Below are 25,040 nucleotides of genomic sequence, written 5' to 3' on the forward strand. Positions count from 1 at the left end.
CTTCACCGTCGGTAAAGTCCGCATACAGATATGGAATACAGAAATGTATGGGGGGGGGGGGTTTGGAAGGGCAGCTGTCAATTGCCTGATTGTTTGACCAACTGTGTTCCCTATGGGGAGGGGTAGACTGCAGACGGCTAGTGGCAGGTTCGGCCAACATAAGTATAAGGGTCTATTCACATGTCAGTATGTTTTTTACTCTGCAAATTTCAGTCCGCAGTTTTTCATCCCCAATCCGCAAAGTTTCATCCGTATTGCATTCATGTTGCATCCGTAATTTTTGCTGATCCTCAAAAATAAAAAGGTTTACTTAATAATAAACTAGTCATTATTTGCGGATTGCGAATCCATATTGCAGAACTCCCGTAGAGTTCTATTGGCACATCCTTAGAAGAATTTCAGTCCGCACTAGGGCCTATCCTTTTTTTTTTGCGGCACAGATCACGTCCCTGTACACACCTACGGATGTGTGAATGGGGCCATTGAAATACATTGACCCTATTTTCTGTCCGTAATTGCGGACAGAACTGCGGACATGTGAATAGGGCCTAAGGTGTATAGGGACCTTAAGACCTTGGTCAATATTTAGGTGCCCAAACACCATCACTGGTTCATAGGATCAGGAGTAAATTCAGAATTTAGGGCTGGAGACGCCTGTCTAAACACTAGACATGCCAATGTGCTGAATAAGAATTGTTGGATTAAACATGTGTGTTTTTCTTTCTCCTATCTACACTGGCAAATAAAGTGCCTACATGCCCATAATGTTTCCTCAGCATGGCGCCACTGTGCAACTTTGCATGCTTTCTGAAAAGCGATGTTTCTATGCTTACCTTTGTAATGGCACATGAGGAAGCAAGGCACTTTAAAGAGGAAGTGGCAGATTAGTCTGGACCTTAGATGTAGCAGAGCACATAGTCTCAGATTTTTCATATCCATAACAAAGTCTACTGAAGTTCAGGCCAGAGGCTGGTAAAAGTATCTGCTCCTATTCATCATTATACAAACTGCATAACACATTGCATTTAATCAATTCACGGATGGCAGTCAACTCAATGAAACTGCTGTTGTCCCATTAATCACCCATCTTTACCGCATCAGATGTGCCGTCTAATTCATCTCACCTCCGTGACATCCTTTTTGCTCACTTGTGAATTACATTGTTATATAAAAAGTAACATTTACAAAAACATGATTCAGCGGGATAATTTGTTCTGATAATCACAAGACCATTTACAGCTTTTCTAAAAAAAATTAACACTTAAGCAGCTGATCCTATGGTTGGGGCTGCTCAGAGATTTGAGTCCATAGGAATGCAGTTAAAGGGGTAGTGCGGCGCTAAACAATTATTCACTAAATAACACACATTACAAAGTTGTACAACTTTGTAATGTATGTTATGTTAGTGAATGGCCCCCTTCCCTGTGTTTCCCCCCACCCACGCCATCCCCAGAAGTGTAGTGCACTATACTCACCTGATCCGTGTCGACCCCCGTCCGCCATCTTGTAACAATGATGTAATCTTCGGGCGGCCGGCCGTACCGCTCTGACCGTCCCTCATGCCGGCTGCGTCATCAGCTGCTCAGCCGTGGTTGGCTAAGCACAGTTATGCTCAGTCAATCGTGGCTGAGCAGCTGATGAGCAGAGGGCGGCCGGCACGAGGGACGGATGGAGCGGTTCGCCCGAAGATTACATCATTGTTACAAGATGGCGGACTGTTATTTAGTGCCGCACTACCCCTTTAAGTAACACTTCTATGGATAATTTTCAATTAAAAAAAAGTTTGTGGAGAAAAAGAAAGTATTCGTAAAAAAAATAAACGCTTGTGCAAGTAATGACAATCAAGGTGTCTCACTGAAACACTATAACCCAAACAAGATTTTCTAAATTATACTAATGTTATCAATAGAGATAAGTGCAACTCAAGCAAGCTCGAGTCCGATCACTTGGCATTTGAATACCGGTGGTTGAAGAAGTTGGATGCAGCCCTAGTCTGGGAAAACATAGATACACCCTAAGGCCATGTTCACATGGGGTAAGACAATGGCCATTCCGTGACCCGGCCGGGTCATGGAACAGCCAGTGTCAGAGAAGATAATCTCTGATCTTCACTCCTGATGAATTGGGAGGCGGGCGCAGAAAATTGACATCTCAGTTTTTTGCGGCACCGCTAGGGGTCCCGGCCAGAGTGTATGCTACCTGTATACACTCCGGCCGGGATTCGATAGACGGCAGCACTACGTAAGTTCCATAGTAATCACAGCCATTGTTGCAAATCGGCAACAATGGCCGTGATTATTACGAAACTTACGTAGTGTGAACATAGCCTATGGTTGTATCCATGTTTTCCTGGACTCCCCAGGGCTGTTTCCAACTTCTTCAGCCACCAGTATTTAAATGCCAAATGATCGGACTCGAGATAATGCTCAAGTTGCGTTTATCTCTAGCCGTCAAGATACACAAGTCCGTCACCACACCTTCTTTTATCCATTGGGGCTTATAACCACCTCCTTGCAGTGGACTGGATAGGATAGCTGAGGCCCCGCTGACACAGTAGGGGAAATTTATCAAACTGGTGTAAAGTAGAATTGTCTTAGTTGCCCCTAGCAACCAATCAGATTCCATGTTTCATTCCTCACAGACTCTTTGGAAAATGAAAGGTGGAATCTGATTGGTTGCTAGGGGCAACTGAGCCAGTTTCACTTTACACCATGTTTGATAAATCTCACCCAGTGTTTTTGGGCCCTTTTCTTTTTTCCAAGATTAGAGAATGGTACCTTAGAAATAGGATGTCTATCCTGTTGTATCCTGTTGCCTGTTATGTTGAGTTATGTGTTAGATAATAAGGATCTATTCTTAAACAGGACAGAAAAAAAGAACCTGTCCTGCATCGCCATTGTGTACTGTTATATACTGTTTTAATAGTAAAAAATATAGTTATTAGTGGTTATTTACTCCAGATAGGCCATCAATATTAGATAGCAGGGAGTTCAGCCCCAATTACCCTTACCGATCCAATTGTCACAGCCTTTAATGTTTACAAATCAATATACTTTTAGCAGTGGTGGTGCAAGGAACTACAGTGTTGCCCCGTTCATTGGAGTATTACTGCATTACTATGTGCGATGGATAAGTACTGGTAAACACAAAGGATGCTGCAGTGCTGGTATGACTATCATGACCCCTTCAAATAGCCAATCAGCGGGGGCTTAGGGGTTCAAACCCCCACAGATATATTATTGATAGCCTCCCGGGAGGATAGATAAATCAAATTTAGAGTCTGGATAACCTCTTTAATGTCAAGATCAGCATTTGATAGGAGAGAGGGTGTAACTTGTTGCTTACTTTTCTGGCTAGATACTGGTGGAACTTTGGTTAGCTTTCTAAAATCCAGACTCCAGACCCAAGACCCTTAGCGAGTGAAGTCTTTAAAGAGATTAAATATCATCTACTAATTTACTATAGTGGAAATAAAAATTCTGTCAATGAGGTTATGAGATTTATTTAAGAAATTTTTTTCATTCCTTATTACACAAAAGTATGGAGATATCCAGATGTCCAAATTTGTCCTTTGGCCCAGTACACCCCATGCACTCCTTCATGGGCCCGGTTGTACCGCTAACTGTGAATCTTCCTCTAGATAGAGTCTTTCGGTAAGTTTCATGCCATGGAAGATTCCAATGAACTGTTCTCTAATGCTCCGTAGCCATTAAGTTTCCGGAGTTTCACATCATCTACAGGTATTGCAGGTTTACACAAGGATTTTCTTGAGGAAAACATTTCATTGATTTCCAAAAAGGTTTTATTCTTCGTCTCCGGAATGACAAAGTAAACATAGACCGCCACAAATACGCAAACGCCACAAAATACCAAGTAAGAAAAGGCTCCTGCTGATTTCTGCAATTAAAAGTACAATATTATAAGTATACAGTATAGATAGTTCAATTGTGAATGGAAAAAAAAGAATTACATGAGTTGTCTAGAAACCCTCCCTTGTCGAAGGACTTTGTTTAGTGCAATACCAGGCATAGCCAATGGACAAGAATCATTTTGACCAATACCATGTCTGTAATTGTAACATAACCCATATGTAGAAGTTGAACTGTTGGGATTAGGGATTATCCAAGTTTATAAAAACATGCCAGTTTTCTCCCAGAAACAGCACCACTTTTTTCCTCAGTTTGGGTGTGGTTTTCCACCTCAGTTTAATTGAAGTGAGCACCGCTGAACTGTAATACCCAAAACAACCTGAGGACAGGGGTGGTGCTGTTTTTGCAAGAAAGTAGCTATTCTGCGATTCAGAATGAAAATTTGCAATGTGAGAGTATGGCAAGTAGCTTCTCCCATTAACAACAGCTTTTTTTTTGCAAGGTTAGACATTTTTAAGGAGCCTGAAACTCCACATTTCAATTAGCCACATAATTTTAGTTTTCTATTGAATATCAAGGTTAAGAGTAAGAACTTTATAAGCCCTCCAATGTACCCTCTCATAAATGTTAGGCATGTGTCGGCAAATCTAGCAGATTCAAGCAGGACTGGCAATCCATGTGATATGTATGGAGAATTTTGAGAATTCCAGATTCATCTTGTGATTGACACCGGTAATACCCAACTTACCCAATTAACTTATAATAGGGTCCAAGAAATGCTATGAGTTTGGGGGGAAGGGCTTCTACTGTAGCTAAAGATACACTTGAAATGTGGACTATAATAAAACATCCTAGGAAGTATCTGGTTCTGAGTAGAGATGAGCGAACCGGGTTCGGGTTCGAGTCGATCCGAACCCGAACGTTCTGGATTTGATTAGCGGTGGCTGCTGAAGTTGGATAAAGCTCTAAGGTTGTCTGGAAAACATGGATACAGCCAATGACTATATCCATGTTTTCCACATAGCCTTAGGGCTTTATCCAACTTCAGCAGCCACCGCTAATCAAATGCAAAAAGTTCGGGTTCGGATCAACTCGAGCATGCTCCAGGTTCGCTCATCTCTAGTTCTGAGATATCTACGGATTTTGACAAGTTGTAATAAAATTATATTGATAGATTTCCATCAGTCACTGGTACAATAGGTGTATATAAAGAATTGTGACTGATAAGAACTACCACCACATTTCTACAGCACTGGTTGATTTATTGTCCATCGGAAACGTCGGTCACTTGAGCATGTGGTGGACCAGTCATCATTTACTCTAACTCAACAACAATGGACACATTCAGCAACGCTAAGTATATGCAGACAAAGTATATATTAGTGCCAGTTACCTGCAGAAAAGGGAACACAAAGCCAACTGCAAAGTTTGATAGCCAATTGAGCGTTCCTCCTACAATAAAAGCAGCGGGACGATGAGACTGCATGAAAAGCTCTCCCGTCATTATAAATGGAAGGCCAGCTGAAAGAAAGGAAAGAAAAATTGAGATATTGACAAACCAGTGGACAAAAGGTAATGACTCATATATAAAAATATACTACTGTGTTATGGAGGAGCACTCTACACAGAGGCATGCAGAACTGAGGTGGGCACACCACTGCTCTGGGCCTAGAAAGGGTGGCAGTGCGCCCATATGTGCTCCAGATGAGGGGTGTCTTTCAACAAAACCCTTTAGCTGCCCATACACTTTGGACAACTCTTACCAGGAGTGCATGTACAAATGTCTGACCAAGCATACATGTGTATGCTTTGCGTTTGCAGTTGTGCAAATACAGTGGTACCTTGGTTTAAGAGCATTTTGGTTTAAAATTTTTGACTTGGTTTAAAAGCATTGCTTTGGTTTAAGAGCTCCCTGTACTGGGTGGGAGGGGGAGTGGGGGAGGTGCTTGGTCTGCATAGCGGGGTCTACAGCACTGTGCTCTGACCCAGGAAGTCTCTGTAACCCCTCTCTCCCCGGACAGAGAGAGCTGCATGTATGTGCCCACATCTGCCCTGCTCATTCCTTTATGCTCCCCGCAGTCTCTGTCCGCCCTTGTGTTTCCCATCCTCTCCATTACTGTATAGAAACTTATATCATCACATATTCTGCTGTTTCTGAATGTTTGTTTCATCTTTTTACATGTTATTCAGAATAATAAATAATTATTTTTGGAGTGTGGAACAAATTGTCTGCATTTCTATGGTTTCTTATGGGAAAATTTGCTTTGGTTTAAGAGTGGATTTGGATTACAAGCACGGTCCCGGAACGAATTATGCTCGTAATCCAAGGCACCACTGTAATTCAGAATATATAGACATTAGTTAGCTAGTCTCACCAAAATTAGGGGGTTCAGCAGATTTTAATGTGCATTCTACCCCGAATGACATTGTTCACAGCTAAAGATGCTCACATTCTGTTTTTATGTGGCACAGGGCCTTGTCTTCCTAGAATTATAAAAGTGTACCTGTCGCTTCAGATAACGCTTCATGATGAGCAGTCCTGTGTATGTACAGGAGGATTAGCACTATACTTGGCCATCATATATCTTATATATGGAATTTTCACCAAGCTAAATCTGTAATTTTTCATTCTCCCAGTGCTGATGGGCACGGTCTAACGTTAATGGTGTCCAAACAAGTCAATACTACAGCCTAAAAAGCAGCAGCATCATGGAAGCTATGATAAAGCCGTAGTGAGCAGGCAAAACTGTGTATAAAGCTTTATAAAAATATCTCTCACCTATGGAACAGGTTTTATTAGCTGTCTCCCTCTGCAGCATGTGTGTTTCCAGTGTGGTGTGTGCCCGCGTGGGCGTCACTTGCCTGATAGTGGAGTCTGACGCCACTACTGTGGTGGTTGGTTGGAATATAGCTCAGCCTGTAGATGTACTGTCGTGATGCCTGTGCCAGAGTGGCACACAGGTATGGGAGCACACCTGCTTTTATTTTAGAGAAGCTGGCTATATCCTTTCCCCTGTGGTCGGTGACCTGCCGGGTTGTGAGGGGGTCCCTTGGGTACTTATCACGGTGGTCCGGAGTGGAGTTGTGACCCACCCGTACTATCGGTACCGCCACCCACAGAAAGTGGAGATGACCCAAGGATGTGGTATCTACTGTGTGGGTGCCAGAACAATAATCACTCCCGTTACCATAAATAAATATTCTTTACTTGTAAATATTCTTTTTGTAGATGTGACAAAACAAAATCTGCGCTGAGATCCTCTAGGGTAGAAGAGCTGAGAGTTGTAAAGAGGAGTTTGTACTGACAGTTCAGAACAGTGGAGACGATTTTGTGCTGAGTCTCCAGAGTTGTAAAGAGAAGTTTGTACTGCAGGTTCAGAGTAGTAGTGAGGAGTCTATCGTGAGAGTTCCAACCCAAGTAGTAATGTGCTCTCCCGGAACTTTAGTAGTAGAATACTTGTGAAGTGAAGAATACTTGTGCCCGTGTTTCGACCTTAGCTGTCGTTATACCACCTGTTGCCCTACAGTGTTGGGTGACCCGTCCTATTAGGGTGACACAAGCCCCAGACCTTGTTACCTGAGTTGAGCAGAGTGGCCAAGTTTACCTGGTTACACCCGCACTGAGAGATAGAGTACGTAGGCTTCTAGCAACTTTGCTCTATCTCGATCAGTTCCTCTTGTTATCAGGATACTGTCCTGCACTGTTAGAGATGTTCACGGCGTGGGTTGGGGTGATCTCTGACTTGTGCTCTCCTTTAGTGACTTAACACTGCATAGTGAGTAGAAGTGCTGCTTTCAAGAAATGGGTGACTGCGTCTCCCATATGCGTCTATCCACTACCACCAACTAGACTACATTGGACACGGACTGGGGTGGGGCCCAGGGCCCAGCTGGACTACAGCAGGGACCGTCCTATCTTGCATCCTCTCTTCATCAAGACTTAGGCAGGACTCACTAAGTGTGGGTGTGTACTTCCTCTCTGCAGGTGACAACTTCCTACAGGAGGTATAATGTCCTCTGTGAGTGCAAAGAAAAAGGAACACAGATCGGTGAAGAGAAAAGAGGGCTCTCATTGGTGTGCAGACTACAACAAACATTAACCCCTTAGTTACCACAGCTGTGCAATACAAGTACAGTTACATACAGTAGTGACATCTAGTGGCAAAACTTAGGTACTACTTCATTACCACATTTACTTGAAGTACAGACTTTTGCGAGGGGTGTAAAATACTAATAACACCTGGCACTTCCCCTCCCATCGCCCTTCACCCCCCTCCCCCCAGTTACAGTTTAGCAGGAAGGAGGGGGGACAAGATACTTAAAGGGGTATTCTCATCATCTAAACTTGCCTTGCCTTGCATTACCAAAATTGCTTAGTTTTGCATTTTGGCTCCTTTCTCTCTCCCTATGAGCTCTGTGAATGGTGGCCGGGCTTTGACACCACTTGGGTGGTCAGGACCTCAGGAGTATGCAGTTTTCCCAGCATCTGTGTCTTCCTTTGAGATCAAACATGTCACCAGGACTTGTAGATTGTCCCTGCAGGCATGTGTAACCCCAGTGGGAGACACAGTGATGCAGAGCCAATTCAGCTCAGCACCACAGCATCCCGTCCTCGCTTTTCCTCCCCCCGCCCTGCCAGATCATAAAGTAAGAGGAGATGCAGCTGTACCAATCTGAAAGTTCTGTATTTGAGAATACCCCTTAAATAGCAGAAGAAGAAACATTTTAGTCTGATTTCTTATAATTTTTCTATTCACTGGATCTATGCAAAGTTTGTTGAAATGACAGTGTCTATGTAAAGATAACCATATACTTGGAGGTTAGTCATATACTTAGAGGTTCCTCCAAAGTACTGGTAGGCACCTTTGCTGTAAGAATTGGTTGTCTTATCAAATATTCCACTGTAGTAAAAAGATTGAGAATTACTTTTATTCATTGGTTGTGGTTACCCGGGAACTTAAAGTAGATGAATCTTCATGGCAGGTAGAGATGAGCGAACCGGGTTCGGGTTCGAGTCCATCCGAACCCGAACGATCGGCATTTGATTAGCGGGGGCTGCTGAACTTTGATAAAGCTCTAAGGTTGTCTGGAAAACATGGATGTAGTCATTGGCTGTATCCATGTTTTCCACATAGCCTTAGGGCTTTATCCAAGTTCAGCAGCCACCGCTAGTCAAATGCCGAAAGTTCGGGTTCAGATGGACTCGAGCATGCTCGAGGTTTGCTCATCTCTAATGGCAGGCCATCAATATTAAATCATGGCGGTCCATCTCTTTGCATCCTTTCCTCTTGAGCAACATTATGTCCCCCATTGTTACACTGCTTTAATCCGCACAACGTTGTCACATTTACAGCAGCTGTGGATAGTATAACACGGTATAACTGCTTTTTTCCCGAGAATTCAAAAAGCTGATAGGGATGCTAAGAGCGGATATGGATAGCCTATCCTAACCTAAATAACCTGATAACTAATATGATCTGATGAACTAAACCAATAATACCAGTTGTAATCACTGAACATCTTCCTAAAAATATTCAAGACTGAACACAGAAGACAGATATACTATCACCGTTATTTATCAGAATTCAACCATTGTTTCCTGGGAAACAATATTCAAAGCTATTTAATTAACCAAAATGATGAAAAGACGCCTAAGAACAAGGGATCTGCATGATGAACACCTAGCAATACTACACTGTGATAAGACGTACTTGTTTCTTTCGGCATTTTTCTTGGCCAGGAGAGGGCAGACACCCTCAGATTTTAACCTTAGCAGAACGTAATATTACAGAAATGACTGAAATCACGCAGAAGAAATAGATGAAAATGAAAATATGCAATTTTAAAATTTCATTTTGAGTTGAATTATAATTTTCATTAGCAATTTCTGCATATATACTGTGCCATTTTCTAAGATTACACTGTAGAAATCTTTTCTCTGAGGTTCTTCGGTAAGGATATCCCTTGCTACTGCTTGCCTGTCTTAACACAGCTTGTACCAGTCACTTGCTGCTCTTTATCTTTGCAGGTCCTCATGGCCACTACCCCGTCACCTTCCACAGATGCCCAATTACCGCACATCGCACAATGCTCTGCACACACAGAAATATGGTCCCAATCCACCAGGTTGCTAACTCAGCGCTTTTAGAAAGTGGTCCAATTTCTTTAACAGGACTGTAACAGCAGGTTCATTTATACAATGATTGATGGTTATAGATATATTTCATTCTATACTTCCACTATGTAGCACAGGTGGAGGTTCACTAGTCTTGTAATTATCTTGTTATGCAGGTGAAGGGGCCCATTCTTATACTTGTATTGTTCTCTAATCACATACTTGGCTTGTCGTTGATCCTCTTGGTCCCACTAGTTCTCTTTCTCTGCCTGGCAGCCTTGAGGCACCCTCTGCACCCACTAAAGCTACACCCCCATCAAGACTTCAATCCACTGGCTTGTGTCATGGTGGCTTTAGATGGCCCTTGTCGCACAACTGTACTTAGGCTCACAGTGTCTCCTTTCTTCTCCTTGACCCCACCGGCACATCTTATGTTAAATTAAATTTTGGGGGGAATCCGTGGAGACTCTTGATTGAGTACTTCATTGGAATTTTTTCACTGATCTCCTTGAGCTCAGTGATTGCTGTGTTTTGTTGGTTCACATCCTATGTTGGCCACACTTGACGGAGAAGGTACAGGAACCTGACAGAAAAACGTGTCTGCTGGGCGTACCAGAGAAGGATCCAAGGGTGAGTACTGCTCTCAACTGTGTCTGCACAATGAGATGATCCATGTGGCATCCAGCAAAGAACATAACCGTTGTACATCAGAATAGGGAGAGGTGAGCTACTTTTTTGTGTAATTGACACAAAGAGTAGACAATTTTAAAAGGGGGGCTTAAAGAGTAGGTGGAACAGCTGGGTGCATATTAATTATATGGGGGCTCCAAAGGTTGCCTAATAGTATGGGGTGGAGGGCAACAAGGGCTCGTTACTTTATTGGGCATTATTACTATTTGGGTCATTATAATTAGAAGTTGGTAAAGTGGTGAAGCATTGCTGGAAAAGTAAAGAACGTAAAGTGCATGTGTAGAAAAACTCTGTAGAGACAAGTGGTGGACAGGAGAAGTCTTCATGGCCATATGGGCCAAAGGAAGAGAGAATTAACAGTGTATATCTCCAATCAGGAAAGACTATCTGTTGTGGTCTTATTGGTATATAAATATACAGGGATTGCTTTTTTTCATGGGGGTTGGGGGTGTTGGCCAAACATATCTTTTTATTTCCTAGCAATCACAGGGTCATGAAGAAAGGTTCCAATATTTGCCCATGACCCATAGGGCTTAGTTAGGCCACTGACCACAAGTAGTGTCAACCTCTACCCTGATATAACGTCCTCTGCTGGAAGCTGGTAGTAAGAAAACCATGTTTCCTGGTGACCATGGACAGTATCACAGGCTGCAGGTGCCCTGTTGGAGGAGGCAAATCCATTTAAAACCCATGTACCTTTTTTTTGTTAAGTAACTTTAGTTAGTAGTTTTAAGTATCACTGTGTTTAAACAAGCCTAAAATATCTATGGCTGCAAGAAAAGCCTCCATCAGTGACAAATCGCGAGATTCTAATCAACTACTAGAACACCAACTGATTATAGTCCAACGTTAATAGAACATTGTCTACATTCAGCCCATTGTTGGTGTAATGAGTTTAAAGTGCTTCACAAGGAAGTTTAGGCACCAGTTCATTATTTCCACACCATGCCACATATAGAACTCCTAACGCAGAGAAAAATCATGCAGAACACAGAGTATATAGAATAGCGTTCATGCAGATTTTTTCCCTAATCCTGGTCGCTTTAAAAGTCATATTCATCATTGTTTATGAACAATGAGCCATAAAAATCCTAATTAAAGATGTAATTACACTGAATAAATTCTTAGCTGAAAATGAATTATAGATTTGTTGGAGGCACAGTTAATATATCAATGGGATAAACCACCACAGTCTTCATCCATCATTTTAAGATAGAGTCTGCAAAGCAGCTAATATGGCTTTAACTCCTTCTTGGTTAAACTTAATGGAGATGGGGATATTGTGTCTATTCTAAGCTTGTTCTATGTGTTAAGTGCATTTAAGACCTTGAAAAATAATATAGAGAGTCCATATACATCTCAACCACACAAATTGCTTATAGTCAATGCTTAAAATGCACTGGGTGAAATAAATCAATGGACTTCTTGCCATACTGATACAAGAGAACCTGTAAAAGGCTCAGGGAAGTAGAATACAGTAAAACGTCAAAGCTTTTACACAGTACCTACAAAAATATATGGGGCCCTGCTCTACCTCCGTATGCCTCAACCTTCCGAGCCCCTCAAGCACCATATTATAGAAATTGCCTACATAACAAGAGGTACCATATAGCCGGACACAGTTCCTATTGCTCTAGAGCAGAGAGCCATAAGGACTCCATATATCTCTGTATAAACCCTGTGCAGATGGCTTTACCGTGTGCATGAGGCCTAATTATGGGTGCAGTTTTTGTTGAGGATCATCAACCACCATCAATAAATTGCCGAGTTGACTGCTGCCCTTGACATCAGAATTGCTGCTGACTTTATTGATGTCTAAGTTCATTAGCTTAAGGATCTACTCCCTAGAAGATGAAATCATGACTGATCTATGAACTGGCAATAAACTCAAATTATTCAAATGATTATACTATGCAAACACCCTATACATACAGCTCCAGGATTTGCTATTTGCCCATAGTTTATGTAGTATTCAGTTAGGACTATCATTTTGTGTTTACCAGTAATAATCTCTGCGTCATGTCACACAGAAGCAGCGATGGACGGCAATAAATATAAGACACTTGACTTCGCTTGGTGTTGATACCGATTTGTGGCTGCCAGTAGTACGGATGGAAAATCCTTCCTCTGACAAAACTGGAAACTTACATGGGCTGGACTGTCCTAGTTGTTTCCTATTTGTGAAGTTGGGCAATTGGGCAGTACCTGTCCACTCTTGATATGAACATGAAAGTTTACAGGTACAGATAGTTCTCTTTCATGTATGCTTATATGACAATAGATAGCACTTACCAGGTCCTATACAGAAACCAGCAATGATTCCAATCACAAAAATCACACTAGCATAGCGCATCCAGGCGATCCGTGCCTGGAAGAGGACATGGAAGACACATCAATTTTTTGCTTAGTTTTTCATACTTATCAGCCTATTTGTTACATTAAAATAATAATAAAATAACTAAAAAAACACCACATTAGAGGCATTGTACAGGATTGGTACCAAGTTGGATGGCACTATCAATCAAGCTGGGGCAGGGTGGAAGTAGGGTGCAGGTAGCAAGACTGGAGATGTTATGGTCCCTCCTCTATGACTGAATACTAGTCATGGTGTGTGTCATTCAAAGCTAGTTTTAGGTCTATAAGGCAGAGGAGAATAGCCTTTAGAATGCGGAATGCTGTTCTCCTTACCTTTAGGTCCTGGGACCAATCAGTGAAACGCCTGGGATCTGAAAAGTTATTTTTAGTTATAAAATCTTCTCTAGTCTACAGGTTCAATTGGTTACATGGAAACATGATGAATTGGTATCCATCCTTTAACCTTCTTAGTGACCACCGATATGACTTTTATAATGGTTTTAGTTATGGTTAGGTTGTTGCATCATCCTAGTGGAAGTGATGCATAGGTTTCCTACTATTGGGGTAGTAGGTGCTCCTGTTCTATTGGTAGGGATCATTTGCTCTGGAAATGAAAAGTTTTACGGCAGCCATCTCCCTTTACTTGCTTCCCATTCTATTAACACCTATTATTAACTTTTGCTTTCTTATTCAAAACACATCAAGACCCTGACCACCTCCTGCCATCTCCACCTTAAAAAAAAAAAATCCTGAATCTGCTCTTTTCTCAACTCAGACTCAACAAAACAGCTGGTACATGCTTTCATTATCTCCTGCTTGGACTACTGAAACCTTCTGGCCTTCCATTTAACACTCTAGCTCTCCTCCAGTCTACCCTCAACACTGCTGCCCGACTAATCCACCTCCACCCTCTTTCTGCCTCCCTTCTCTGCCAAGCCTTTACTGGCAGCCCATTGCCCAGCAAATCCACATTAAAATTGTTGACCATGACATACAAGGCTATGCACAACCTGTCCGCTCCATAGATCTCTGACTTACTATCCCCTTACCGCACCCTCTGATCCTCCAATGACCTCTCCCCTTGTCTGCATCTCATACAACCTCCTCCAAGACTTTGCCCCACCCTGACACATCTGGCTCTCACCCATCATCAAGACCAGTCTGAAAACCCACCTCTTTAGACTAGGCTAAAAACTACAATAACTCTGCACCACACTTTGAGTAGCTGTTCCCTCACCTTCTGTGTCCCTCTCCTTGTAGATTGTAAGCCCTCGCAGCAGGGTCCTCACTTACTATGTACCAGCCTGTTATTCAGTTTATTTATGTAGTTTTTACTTGAATTTATGTTAAGTTCTGTAGGTTAGCCCTTATAATTTGTACAGTGCTCTGGAATCAAGAAAGCTTTACAGACAAATAATACCACCACCAACATCTTACCCCCGGATCACACGCTTCGGACTTTTGTGCTCCCTAAAATATACTCCACCCCATGACATTGGCCTGCTTAATAAGTAATTGCCACATGACCAATCTATATGAGAGGAAATATCCTAAGATCATCCCTATTACTTTACAACCAATGCCCTGCCAGATGCCATCCCGTTGTATAAGATGCTCACAGATGTTTAATACACAGGGTTTTTTTTTTAAAGGGTGGAATGCACTTTTTCTACACTTCTTACACAGATTGAGACCTTGGAAAAAGACAATGGGAGCCAAATTACAGGCCACAAAAGAGAAACATAAAACCTTGTCCTTACTGGAGCTCCTTTAACTAAATGAAGTAGTCATTTCTACCAATTCAGCAATAAACCTTGATGGACCATAGCCAGGGCTCTTCTAAAGGCGGTACTACATGGCACGATAAACAGTCTCCATCCTTACAGGAGACCCAGTCGTGGCAATTGGCAATCTGCCCCTAATTCAAGGCTCAGGACTTGGTTGTCTTATCTGTAGCATTAGAAGACTGTGACCCCCTACTTACAAAGCTAGAATTGCTGGATGCTCCACAGTCAACTAAACATCTCATTCCACAGCTCAGGGCATACACCAAATACACTAAATACACCAAAGGATGATCCAGGTCTTTGCCAGAAATTTCTCCCAACTTCAAAATTTAATGTATCTCTGAAATACTGTTAACAAAGGCTTTGTGTATACCCCACAAGACAGAAGATAACTAACTTGGCCATCACTGGCAGAGAATGAAACACTTCAACTGGTGTACTACATACAGTACATATTATACACAGACATGAATTAAATCAAATATAAGAAATTATTTTACTGTGGCCAATACTAAATATTAATAAATTAAACTATATACAGTACATTAAACCAGTGTCTTGCATCATAGTCTCTTCCCGGTCATTACTTACCTGAAATACAAGTGCTACAGTAATTCCAGCACAACAGAACCCCATAAAACTGAATCCACCAATGATAAGAGGCCGTCTTCCCAACTTCTCCACTGTGAAACACTGAAAATACAGGAAACATGTTGGCGTTTAAATATAAATTTTTAAAAAATGTGCTATTTCTAACCCTTTAAAGAACCTTAAAACATGACCTTGGTTATTAGCCAAACCTGTAGACTGCACTAGAGAAAGATGGTTCTATAGTACAGTTAGAAGACCACCCCAAATTTAATTAAAAGTGGTCTTCTAGCCAGGTTATATTCCTAAAGGAACTGTCCACTGTGCATAATGTATGGTGGACTAAAACTCTGTCAAACAAAATCTGGTCCATATCAGGGGTTGTTCCTCTTATAGAGGTTTCAGTGTAGTAGTTTACTTCCTTCTGAATCCAAGAGTATAGGGAATCTCCTTAGTGCATAGAGTCTCATAAGTCATGTAGTGTTCCATTGGAAAGGAAAAAAATAGTATGCAAAGGAGCTTTCTTCCAAAAGAAAGGATCCTTTGAACATCACTGGGGATTATATGTTTCCAGCCTCTTTATGGGTTAAACATTGAAGGGATGCAACTGAAGTAAAAAACAGTGGCTTAGCTAACATAGATGCAGACCACACCACTGCTATGGGGCCCACAGGCCCCTGGCCCTTTAACAAATAAATGCTACGTTGTTCTGACTCTAATTGGCTTACTGCTCTAAAAGAAAAAGGGTTGTCCCCTTTCCATGTAACATTTAAAACACATATGGATATCAGAGAGGGGGTTCAATGGTCGGTATCTCTCACTAGTAGAAAATTTGTAGAGCCCACGAAAAAGAGTACAATGTACCTTCCCCCAAACTGACATTTGTGATGAGGACAAATGATAGAAGGAGAGTATCCCCCTAAGCAAGACCAGTGCTCAGTTACAGCAAACACTGGGCCATATAATATAGCCCTAAATGGTTTGCCTGATGAAAACCCCTCTGTTCTAAATAGACCAACCTGATGACCCATTCCCATCAGAGTTGACTCTACACACCAATGTTTTTCAATAGAGTAAATACTGAAAGAGTCAATGACTACTTTACTGACAGTTGACAAAGTAAATTTAATTGTGACAGGTTTTCAAATCTTTCAAATAATTTTATTACTACTACTACTATTATCGTTTTGCTTGTTTTAATTGATTTTCAATGCAAAATACAATACGAATGTAATTAAGTTCGGATCTATATTATATCAGCCATATTTCTCATCTTACTGCCCTAGAAAAGACAAAAGCTAAAAAAACAGGACACAGATTACGTACAAAGAAGAAAATAAATTACATCCCAAATTCCATCTTCTAAATTGATCAAAAGATATTGGAGACTACAAAAAAAAAAAACAACACATAACAAAAGTCTCTTTTCAGAGCTGCATTAGCTTCAACTTTCCTTCTCCCCGCTGGAAAATGAGAGGAAGGAAAAAATAAATAAATAAATAGAAAGCTTTGAGCAAAACCAGCAAAAAATATTGACAGCAGAACAAATGCTTGTAATTTTATAACCAATCTCCCAGTGTCCATCGGGTGCCATTTCTGTCTCCACTCAGGACCAATCAGACTTACAGAGCTATGAGTCTGCCTGAGTGAATGTGAGCTGGTTACTGCAAACCCATTCCTCCTGCACCTCTTCAAACACTTTTATTACTGCTCAATAGTAGATGGCAAGGGCGAGGACCATTTAGCGGGTCAGAGTAGCGCTGAATAAAGAGGGGGGATTTGAGAAAGATAGAAAGGGGTAAATGAGCAGAAAGGTTTGGGGAGGGGGGATTCTGGTTCTCCCGTCTACGCTGAGATGCTTTTATTAAAGGAAGGCCGTGCAGTGAGATTTTGCTCCTGGGAGCTGATGGCTCACATTAGTCTCTCTAATTGTCAAAAATCTAATTTAGTGTTATGTAGCACAGGCCAGCCCTGGGTTAAAAATATGGAACGTGTGCTCGGTTATAAATTTGATCTCCGCTGAGGTAACTCTCAGATAAGGAGACTATAAATGGTTGGGAACGAGAGGCTGATGGGGGCAGGTCGAGGACAGGATCAAAAGGGGACAAGACGGAGACATGAAAGTAATCAGCTTGTTAGGTGGCCATTTTTCTTTGTGTTTATAGGGAAGAACAATCGTCAACACCCTTTCCAAGTCTCCGTTGTTGTTTTTTTTTAGTCACACTTGAATTTTTAATATTGAGGAGGTGAAATAAAACCATCATATGTTGTAGCAAGGATATTAAGACCATTGATGTATAATGCCGATAATAAATTCAGGTTTGCACTGATTCTACGAGCTCTGAGTAGTGATGGTTAAACATAGTTCTAGGAAACGTATACACTGTGGAGCAACAAGAGCTTCCAATATATGAGGTATATTGTGGCTTTTTCTGTATACATAGCATTAAAGTTTCTGGGCTCCAATGATAAATCTGTAACAGGGCCCACGGTCTGCTATGAGTAAGGTCGAAAGACCGAAACGCGTCACCTTCTGTCGCGGAGTTTGTTATTTTGCATGTAAATATTTATTTAAGACCGAATTTTGGGCATATCCCAGGATTGCTGGCTTTTATCCTATCCTAGGGCCCACAGAATCCTATGGTATTAATAATGAATAAAGGATAAATGGAGGCACTCACCAGCAGTGTATTCAGACCATCCGGCTTTTATTGCTGTGCGCAGGGGGAGCGGGGGAGACAAGGTGGGTGACTGCAGTTTCGTGGCTTAGTGCCGCTTTGACGAACCCCCAAAGCGGCACTAAGCCGCGAAACTGCGGTCACCCACCTTGTCTCCCCCGCTCCCCCTGCGCACAGCAATAAAAGCCGGATGGTCTGAATACACTGCTGGTGAGTGCCTCCTTTTATCCTTTATTCATTGTTCATACAGCATGTTTATTTCAGATTGAGCACCACAACATACCGGACCCAGCCTGAGATAGTGCCATCTAGTGGAGAGCCAGGCAGTGCCATCACTTTTTTCTTTCTTGTTGGATTGTTCCTATGGTATTAATGATACTGGTGTCTTATGTGTCAGAGAGGCATTAGGCTATAGGCTGCTGCAGCCACAAGTAATGGCTAGATTGTTGGACTTTAAGTCTACTTGATGTAGTTGTGGTCTGCATAGTTACATGTAGATATCATCATTATTATGATCTTGGAAGCTTTGCATCTATGTGTACAGGTAGGCTATATAAATTACTAAGCTGCACTATATGTATTGCAGATAAAAGGGATTATCCAGAAAAACATGGCTTTCTTCAAGAAATGGCACCTCTCCTGTCCTCATGTTGGGTTATTGGGCATATTCTGTGACCTTTGAAGAGGTGAGGTTTATCTATTGAAATCTCTGTCTACTGGTGTCTAGAGATGATCGAACAGCGCTGATGTTCAGGTTCGTTCAAACCCGAACAATCGGCTTTTGACTCCCACTGCCTTCCCGTTCTGTGGGAAAGGTGGAGACAGCCCGAGCACTGCCTGAAAAACAGGGATATAGCCTAGGTAATAGGCTGTATCCCTGTTTTCCAGGCGGTTCTCGGGCTGTCTCCACCTTCCCCATGGAACAAGAAGGCATCAGAAGTCAAATGCCGATGGTTCGGGTTCGAATGAGCGTGAACATCGGCACTGTTCGATCATCTCTACTGGTGTCAACTTTCACTGTAATGATGCACAAATCACTTTCCAGCAGACTCTTCCTTATCATCACAGACAGCACTAGAAGTTTCATCTTAGTATTAAGCCTAATGGTGAGAATAAAAACTGCAAGATTTAGGGGATTATTTGAAAATATAGATAGTAAAATAAAATAAATCTTGAAAATATATTAACATATTTTTACATTGAGTTGATGTTAAAAATTATTATTTCCTGATGACACATTCTCTGTATTGTTTCTTAAAACGGAAACTAACCTGCTGATATGTTCCTTTAGCACATGGGGCGCTGAAGATAAAGGTAAGCTTCTTAAATTCATCCTCAGAGCTGTTTCAGTCATATAAGCAGTTTAATCCATATGCTAATTAGGCATTTTTGTGCACTGTAGGCGGGACTTCTGCCCCCCAGTGCACTGATCTGCCCCTCGGACGAGATTATTTCTCTTTATGGGTGCATTCACAAACAGCGAGTTTGCAGCAGATTTCACTATGTGAGTTTTGCAGCAAAACCGCTGTGATACCTGGTAATATTACATCTTTGGCCCTGCATTCTCACAGTGTACTTTTATTCTGTTGCTAGAATGTAGTGAAAGCCATATTTAACTTATTAGCTGCTGGTAAAAATAATAAGCAGCCAACGATTAGCTGCCCGCTCTCTAGATTTAGTCTCCGGGTCCCTGCTCACTGACGGCCCGCTCAGCCAATCACTGAGCAGTCCTGCTGAAGCCAGTAATTCGCTGAGCAGGTCATCAGTGAGCCGGGACCCGGAGACTGAAGCAGGAGTGCAATGAGGGAAGGACTACATTCTCGTAACGGAATGAAAATGCGCCGCAAGATTGCAGGACTATAATGTTACCGAGTAAAAATCTGCTGTAAACTCGTTATGTGTGAATGCACCCTAAATAAATAAATTATTTCCCTTTAAAGCAATCATTTTTAAATTGAATTTTGAGGTGATACCTACCCCAACCAAACCTGCAATGATCTCAATAGCGCCTGTACCCACAGTTGTGTATGGTATCTCCGCCAAAGGGACGCCAGCATTCTCAAATATGGAGTTAGTATAGAACCAAATCTGCAAAAAGTGATTACATAAATTAAAAGAATATGCAAAAAAAAGAACAGATGAACACTGTATGTGTAATATTATTCAAGGGTAAGTGATGCAAAAATAATGCAATACAATGCACACACTCACTTTGTGGGGTTGTACTGTAGGCACAACACTAATAAAGGCATATATTTGGCAGGACTGCTGCTCTCCACCTCCTGATTTCTCATTGTAGAGCTTGGTAGTAATTAGGACCCAGAAACAGGTAGATGAAAGAGGGCGGATTTGAAGACGTGAATACCCCTGGACAGGGCAGTGACCGGCTTCCCCAATTGGAGGAAGATGGACCAGGAAGAAGATTGTAGAGTGATTGTAAATCTTCTTTTGGAGCAACGTGTTAGGTGGGCAACACTGCTCCCTTCATCAGGCTTCATCAGATGCCCGATGAAGGGAACAGTGTCGCCCCCAAAACACGTTGCCTCAATAAAGATTTACAATTGCTCTTTAATTTTCTTCCAAGTCTACTTTCTTCCAAATTAGGATGCATTTCTGAAAATCCAGAGTCTTCCTTCTACCCGGTTCTGGTTCCACATTAACTAAAAGGATATTTCCAACTCAGACATTTATAGAATATTTCTAATGCTCACATGCCAATTTTAAGCTCTTTCTGTGGTGGATATGGGTCAGCATAGACATTCTACCTTGTACTTGAATACATAGCCCCATATGCAGTACAATGCAATGTAAACTATATTTGGCATATTCCTCCTATAACACCAACATTTTCTAGGGTAGGCCTAGATGAGCAAGCCTTTACTACCTAAATTCATTAATAAGCCTTGGGTGTCCATGACCCTGTTGCTTGTTCTAACCCATTGGTACCAACCACTGGATTTCAGGATCTTATAGAGCCTAGAACTACTAGCAATATGTACATGCCTTGCTACTAATATTGATAACTTTGGAGATACTGATATATTCTAGGTCTGTATTACTAGTCTTACTAAGAATGTTAAGGCACTGCTATGGAAGATACAATTATATAATGGTATCTTATAGAAACTTAGAAGATTGTCAGCAGAAAAAGACCACTGGGTCCATCTAGTCTGCCCTTTTATTATTTGCCTTCTTATTATCCTAGGATAGTTATACGTTTATCCCAGACAGGTTTAAATTTAGTTATTGTAGATTTACCTACTACATCTGCTAGAAGTTTGTTCCAAGCATCTACTACTCTTTCAATAAAGTAATAGTTTCTAACATTGCTTCTGATCTTTTCCCCAATTATATAATGTTATCAAACAAGAAAACCCATTATAAAACAAACAGAACGATGGCTTTGCACCAGGAGCCAAATATTATGTGGCCCAAATTCATGCTTAACCGCGATCATTTTCTAAGGCCACATTCTACCTCTAACATGCAATATGGAGGACTTACTGCGTCAATTCCCGACAGCTGCATACCCATATTTATCACAATAACGGATAAAGTCTGCCAGAACAAGGTGCGGTCCAGGAGGAGCTCACACACAGAAACCGTCTCCACAGAGGTTAGAGAATGCTGCTCTTCATGCATTTCCTCAATAACATCTTGGACATCAAACTCTCCACGGAAACAACGAAGAGCTGGAAAAAGCAAAAAGAATTAGTAGGAAGTGACTATTTTTGTTCCTGGGCCAAAAAGACTTATGCACATGTTCAGTATTTGTTTCATGTTTGTAGATTCCTCCCGCTACCCACCCGTACAATTCACTAAAAATTACAGACTGGGCATACAGTATATGGAGCATCTGTATTTCCGTAAATTTTTTAGAAACACTATCTTTCAACATGTGACTAAGGACTCATCCTTATTTTTTCCAGAAATACGGATACCAAGAGTTTACAATCCGTAGAAAATAGCGGATTACCATTGATTTTCACGATCGCAAAAATAAAAATCAGGGTCCATACGAGGACATGCCCTTTTTTTCAGGAGTGGTTTGCGTACTCGAGTACGGAAATACAGATCAATAGATTACAGGATGTGTGAATAAGGCCTTACAGTAGTGCATTACAGAAAATATTTCTTACTCCTGACTATAGGACTTCTCTTATGCTGCACCTTTTGCAGCTCACTGCCCCAGACCCTTAGCCTTGCTCTTAACCTTCCTCAAAATGAACCCATTCATTTCTATGTCCTTTTTCATTTTTTAATTGAACAGCTTGGTATAGGTTATACATCGAGATGAGCGAACCTGGAGCATGCTCGAGTCCATCCGAACCCGAACATTCGGTATTTGATTAGCGGTGGCTGCTGAAGTTGGATAAAGCCCTAAGGCTATGTGGAAAACATGGATATAGTCATTGGCTGTATCCATGTTTTCCAGACAACCTTAGAACTTTATCCAAGTTCAGCATCCCCCGCTAATCAAATGCCGATCGTTCGGGTTCGGATCGACTCGAACCCGAACCCGGTTCGCTTATCTCTAGTTATACACAGTAGAACTGGCACAGATTCTGGATATCTATTTAGCCTTAGTAATAGTATTCTACTAAGTTGACCACATACTGCTATTACTATGTAATTTGGTCCCATCTCTGAATATTACTAGACAAAAACTAGCTATATTGCAATTGGTCTCAGTGGTCATGCCTTAAAGCAATTCTGTGGAATTGTTCTTTAATCACAATAAAAAGCTTCTAGGGACACTTAAAGCTGCCCAATCGGCACCATGATTATGTAGTCTCAGTGACCTGTACTGCAGCTTCTTCAATGCAGTGCCGGAGTGCCCTGGAGGCTGGGTGTTACGACTGGGGGCTGTACACAACATAGAAGGGCACTAGTATTAAACATGACACATACTACTTACAGGTTGGGGCTACAGCTTTTCCATTTGGGTTTAGGAAATTTAAGTTTCACCTTGGGGACTAGATACCCAATACCGCCGACACCATTTTCTAAGTAATATAGCCATTCACAACTTTGCCAAATGTGACTAGTAAAATCTTTTTAATCATGATGTATTTATATAGGCAAGTAGCAGTTATGTTCCTCAAGTAGCGTCAGCCTTTAAGTAGGTATATCTGAGAAAAATAGCATGGTTCTATATCTACAACCTTATTAACCACAATAAAAAATTGTCTGTTTACCATCTGTACCAAAAATAAAAACTGGCAGTCCTACCAGCGGTGAAGCTAAAAGCACCTGGGGCCCTGACAGATGGTAGACTTTATAGCTGTGAATTCTTACGGGAGTGCTATACAGCGATATCATGGCACAGTGCTCCCAATTTAGAAACTGCAAAATAGCCCAATCTGGAGCTTCCATGATTGCAAAGAGGAGAGAATAAAGCTGACGAACACACAGAGCTCATAGGGAGACCCTCAGAATACCAGTGAAGTCATTAACAGATTCCCAATGATGGACTTTCTAATTTCTGGTCAATTTTAGTCATTGTCCTACAAAACCGTTAAATATTCCTTAATTTCACTTTTAATGTTTTCACCGTAAATTTTTTCTTTCATCCTCTTACATCCTTGTCACCTTCCTACAAAAAACAAGCCCTCATTGGTTATATTTGTTAATATACATCATCTAAATGTACCATCCACTGTATTGCGAAAAGTTAGAAATATTGTGGAGTGGAATGAGAAAAAAAAAAATTCCACCATTGTTTTTCTGGTTTTAGTTTATGGAGCATAATAGAGATGAGTGATCCTCAAGCATGCTCAAATTCATCCTAACCCTAACTCTCGGCATTTAATAACCTGTGGCTGAAAAAGTTTGATGCATCCCTAAGGCTGCTTGGAAAACACGGATACAGCCTAGGGCTACATCCATGTTTCCCAGGACTCTCTAGGGCTGCATCCAACTTCTTTAGCCATTGGTAATCAAATGCCGTGATATTTGGAAGAACTCAAGCATGCTCAAGGTTCGCTCATCTCTAGTGCTTACTATATGGCAAAAACAACATAATTTTACTTTGCAGGTCATAGGAGTACAGTGACATACAATTTATATAGTTTTTGTTATTATTTACTACTCTAAAGAAAAAAAAAAAAGAACTAAAGTACATGAAAATGGATAGGCGGAATCACAGTTTCCTCGGCAGTTGCTTTGCGAGTAGTAATACAAGTATAAAAGTCTCTGAATAAGCTTTTAGTTATTGTTAGTGTTGAACATACATAGCCTTAATGTTGCTAGTGGAGATATGTACAGTCCAACTAAGGTAAACTTTGCTTTACTATGTTTAGAGTCCTTGAACAACTATATATTTCCTATATGTCTTATCCAAAAAAAAGCCTGATTGTCACATAACCATATGCACAATATACTCTATAGTGCAGTGAGCCCCATAATATACCCAGACCTCTCTTAGGTGTAAATAGCAAGTGGAACAGAATTTTGAATTTTTTTTTTTAGCATACAAGCCTTGATGGAAGCTTATAACTAGGAACTGGAAACTAACCTGCAAGACCCCTCCATGTAATTACAGCTGTCTGAGAGAAGGTCATGTGACCAAACTTCCACACATCCTTGAAATATGACAGGACAATCTTAACTCTTGCACATTCATAATGCTTCTGTGTATGCAATACTAGAAGTGTATAGCAGTGTGACAATGTATTGTATGTTAAGGCAAAGTGTATACAAGTTAACTCATGATACCCATACATAGATTTAGACACTGGGACACAGTTTCCTCAACCACACTACAACTTTATACTTTTAGTAGCTGGTACCAGAATACTGCAAATAAACAATCCATGGAAAGGTGTAATAGTAAAAAGTACAGCCATTTGTTTTCTTTACTAGTACAAGCCCCTTTAACCCTTAGAGGGCCGGGCCAATTTCAAATTTTGCGCTTTGGTTTTTCCTCCTTGTGCTTAACCCCTTCGGGACCAGGCTA

At 41.3% G+C, this 25,040-nt stretch overlaps 1 protein-coding gene across 2 annotated transcripts in view; it reads right to left on the bottom strand.

Annotated features, from left to right (window-relative positions):
- Window positions 1-3,495: 3,495 nt before the first annotated feature.
- Window positions 3,496-25,040, bottom strand: part of LOC138798529 (solute carrier family 2, facilitated glucose transporter member 9-like) — a 50,052-nt gene continuing 28,507 nt past the window's right edge. For both annotated transcript variants that reach the window (XM_069979039.1, XM_069979040.1), the window contains exons 7-12: window positions 21,587-21,774; window positions 20,060-20,170; window positions 15,408-15,509; window positions 12,967-13,042; window positions 5,263-5,390; window positions 3,496-3,897 (exon numbers count right to left, since the gene is read on the bottom strand). In XM_069979039.1, coding sequence (XP_069835140.1) covers window positions 3,661-3,897; window positions 5,263-5,390; window positions 12,967-13,042; window positions 15,408-15,509; window positions 20,060-20,170; window positions 21,587-21,774 — 842 coding nt within the window. In that variant the 3' untranslated portion in view covers window positions 3,496-3,660. The remainder of the gene's footprint in view (window positions 3,898-5,262; window positions 5,391-12,966; window positions 13,043-15,407; window positions 15,510-20,059; window positions 20,171-21,586; window positions 21,775-25,040) is intronic.

Source organism: Dendropsophus ebraccatus, chromosome 8, assembly GCF_027789765.1.
Source record: "Dendropsophus ebraccatus isolate aDenEbr1 chromosome 8, aDenEbr1.pat, whole genome shotgun sequence".
Taxonomy (NCBI): domain Eukaryota; kingdom Metazoa; phylum Chordata; class Amphibia; order Anura; family Hylidae; genus Dendropsophus; species Dendropsophus ebraccatus.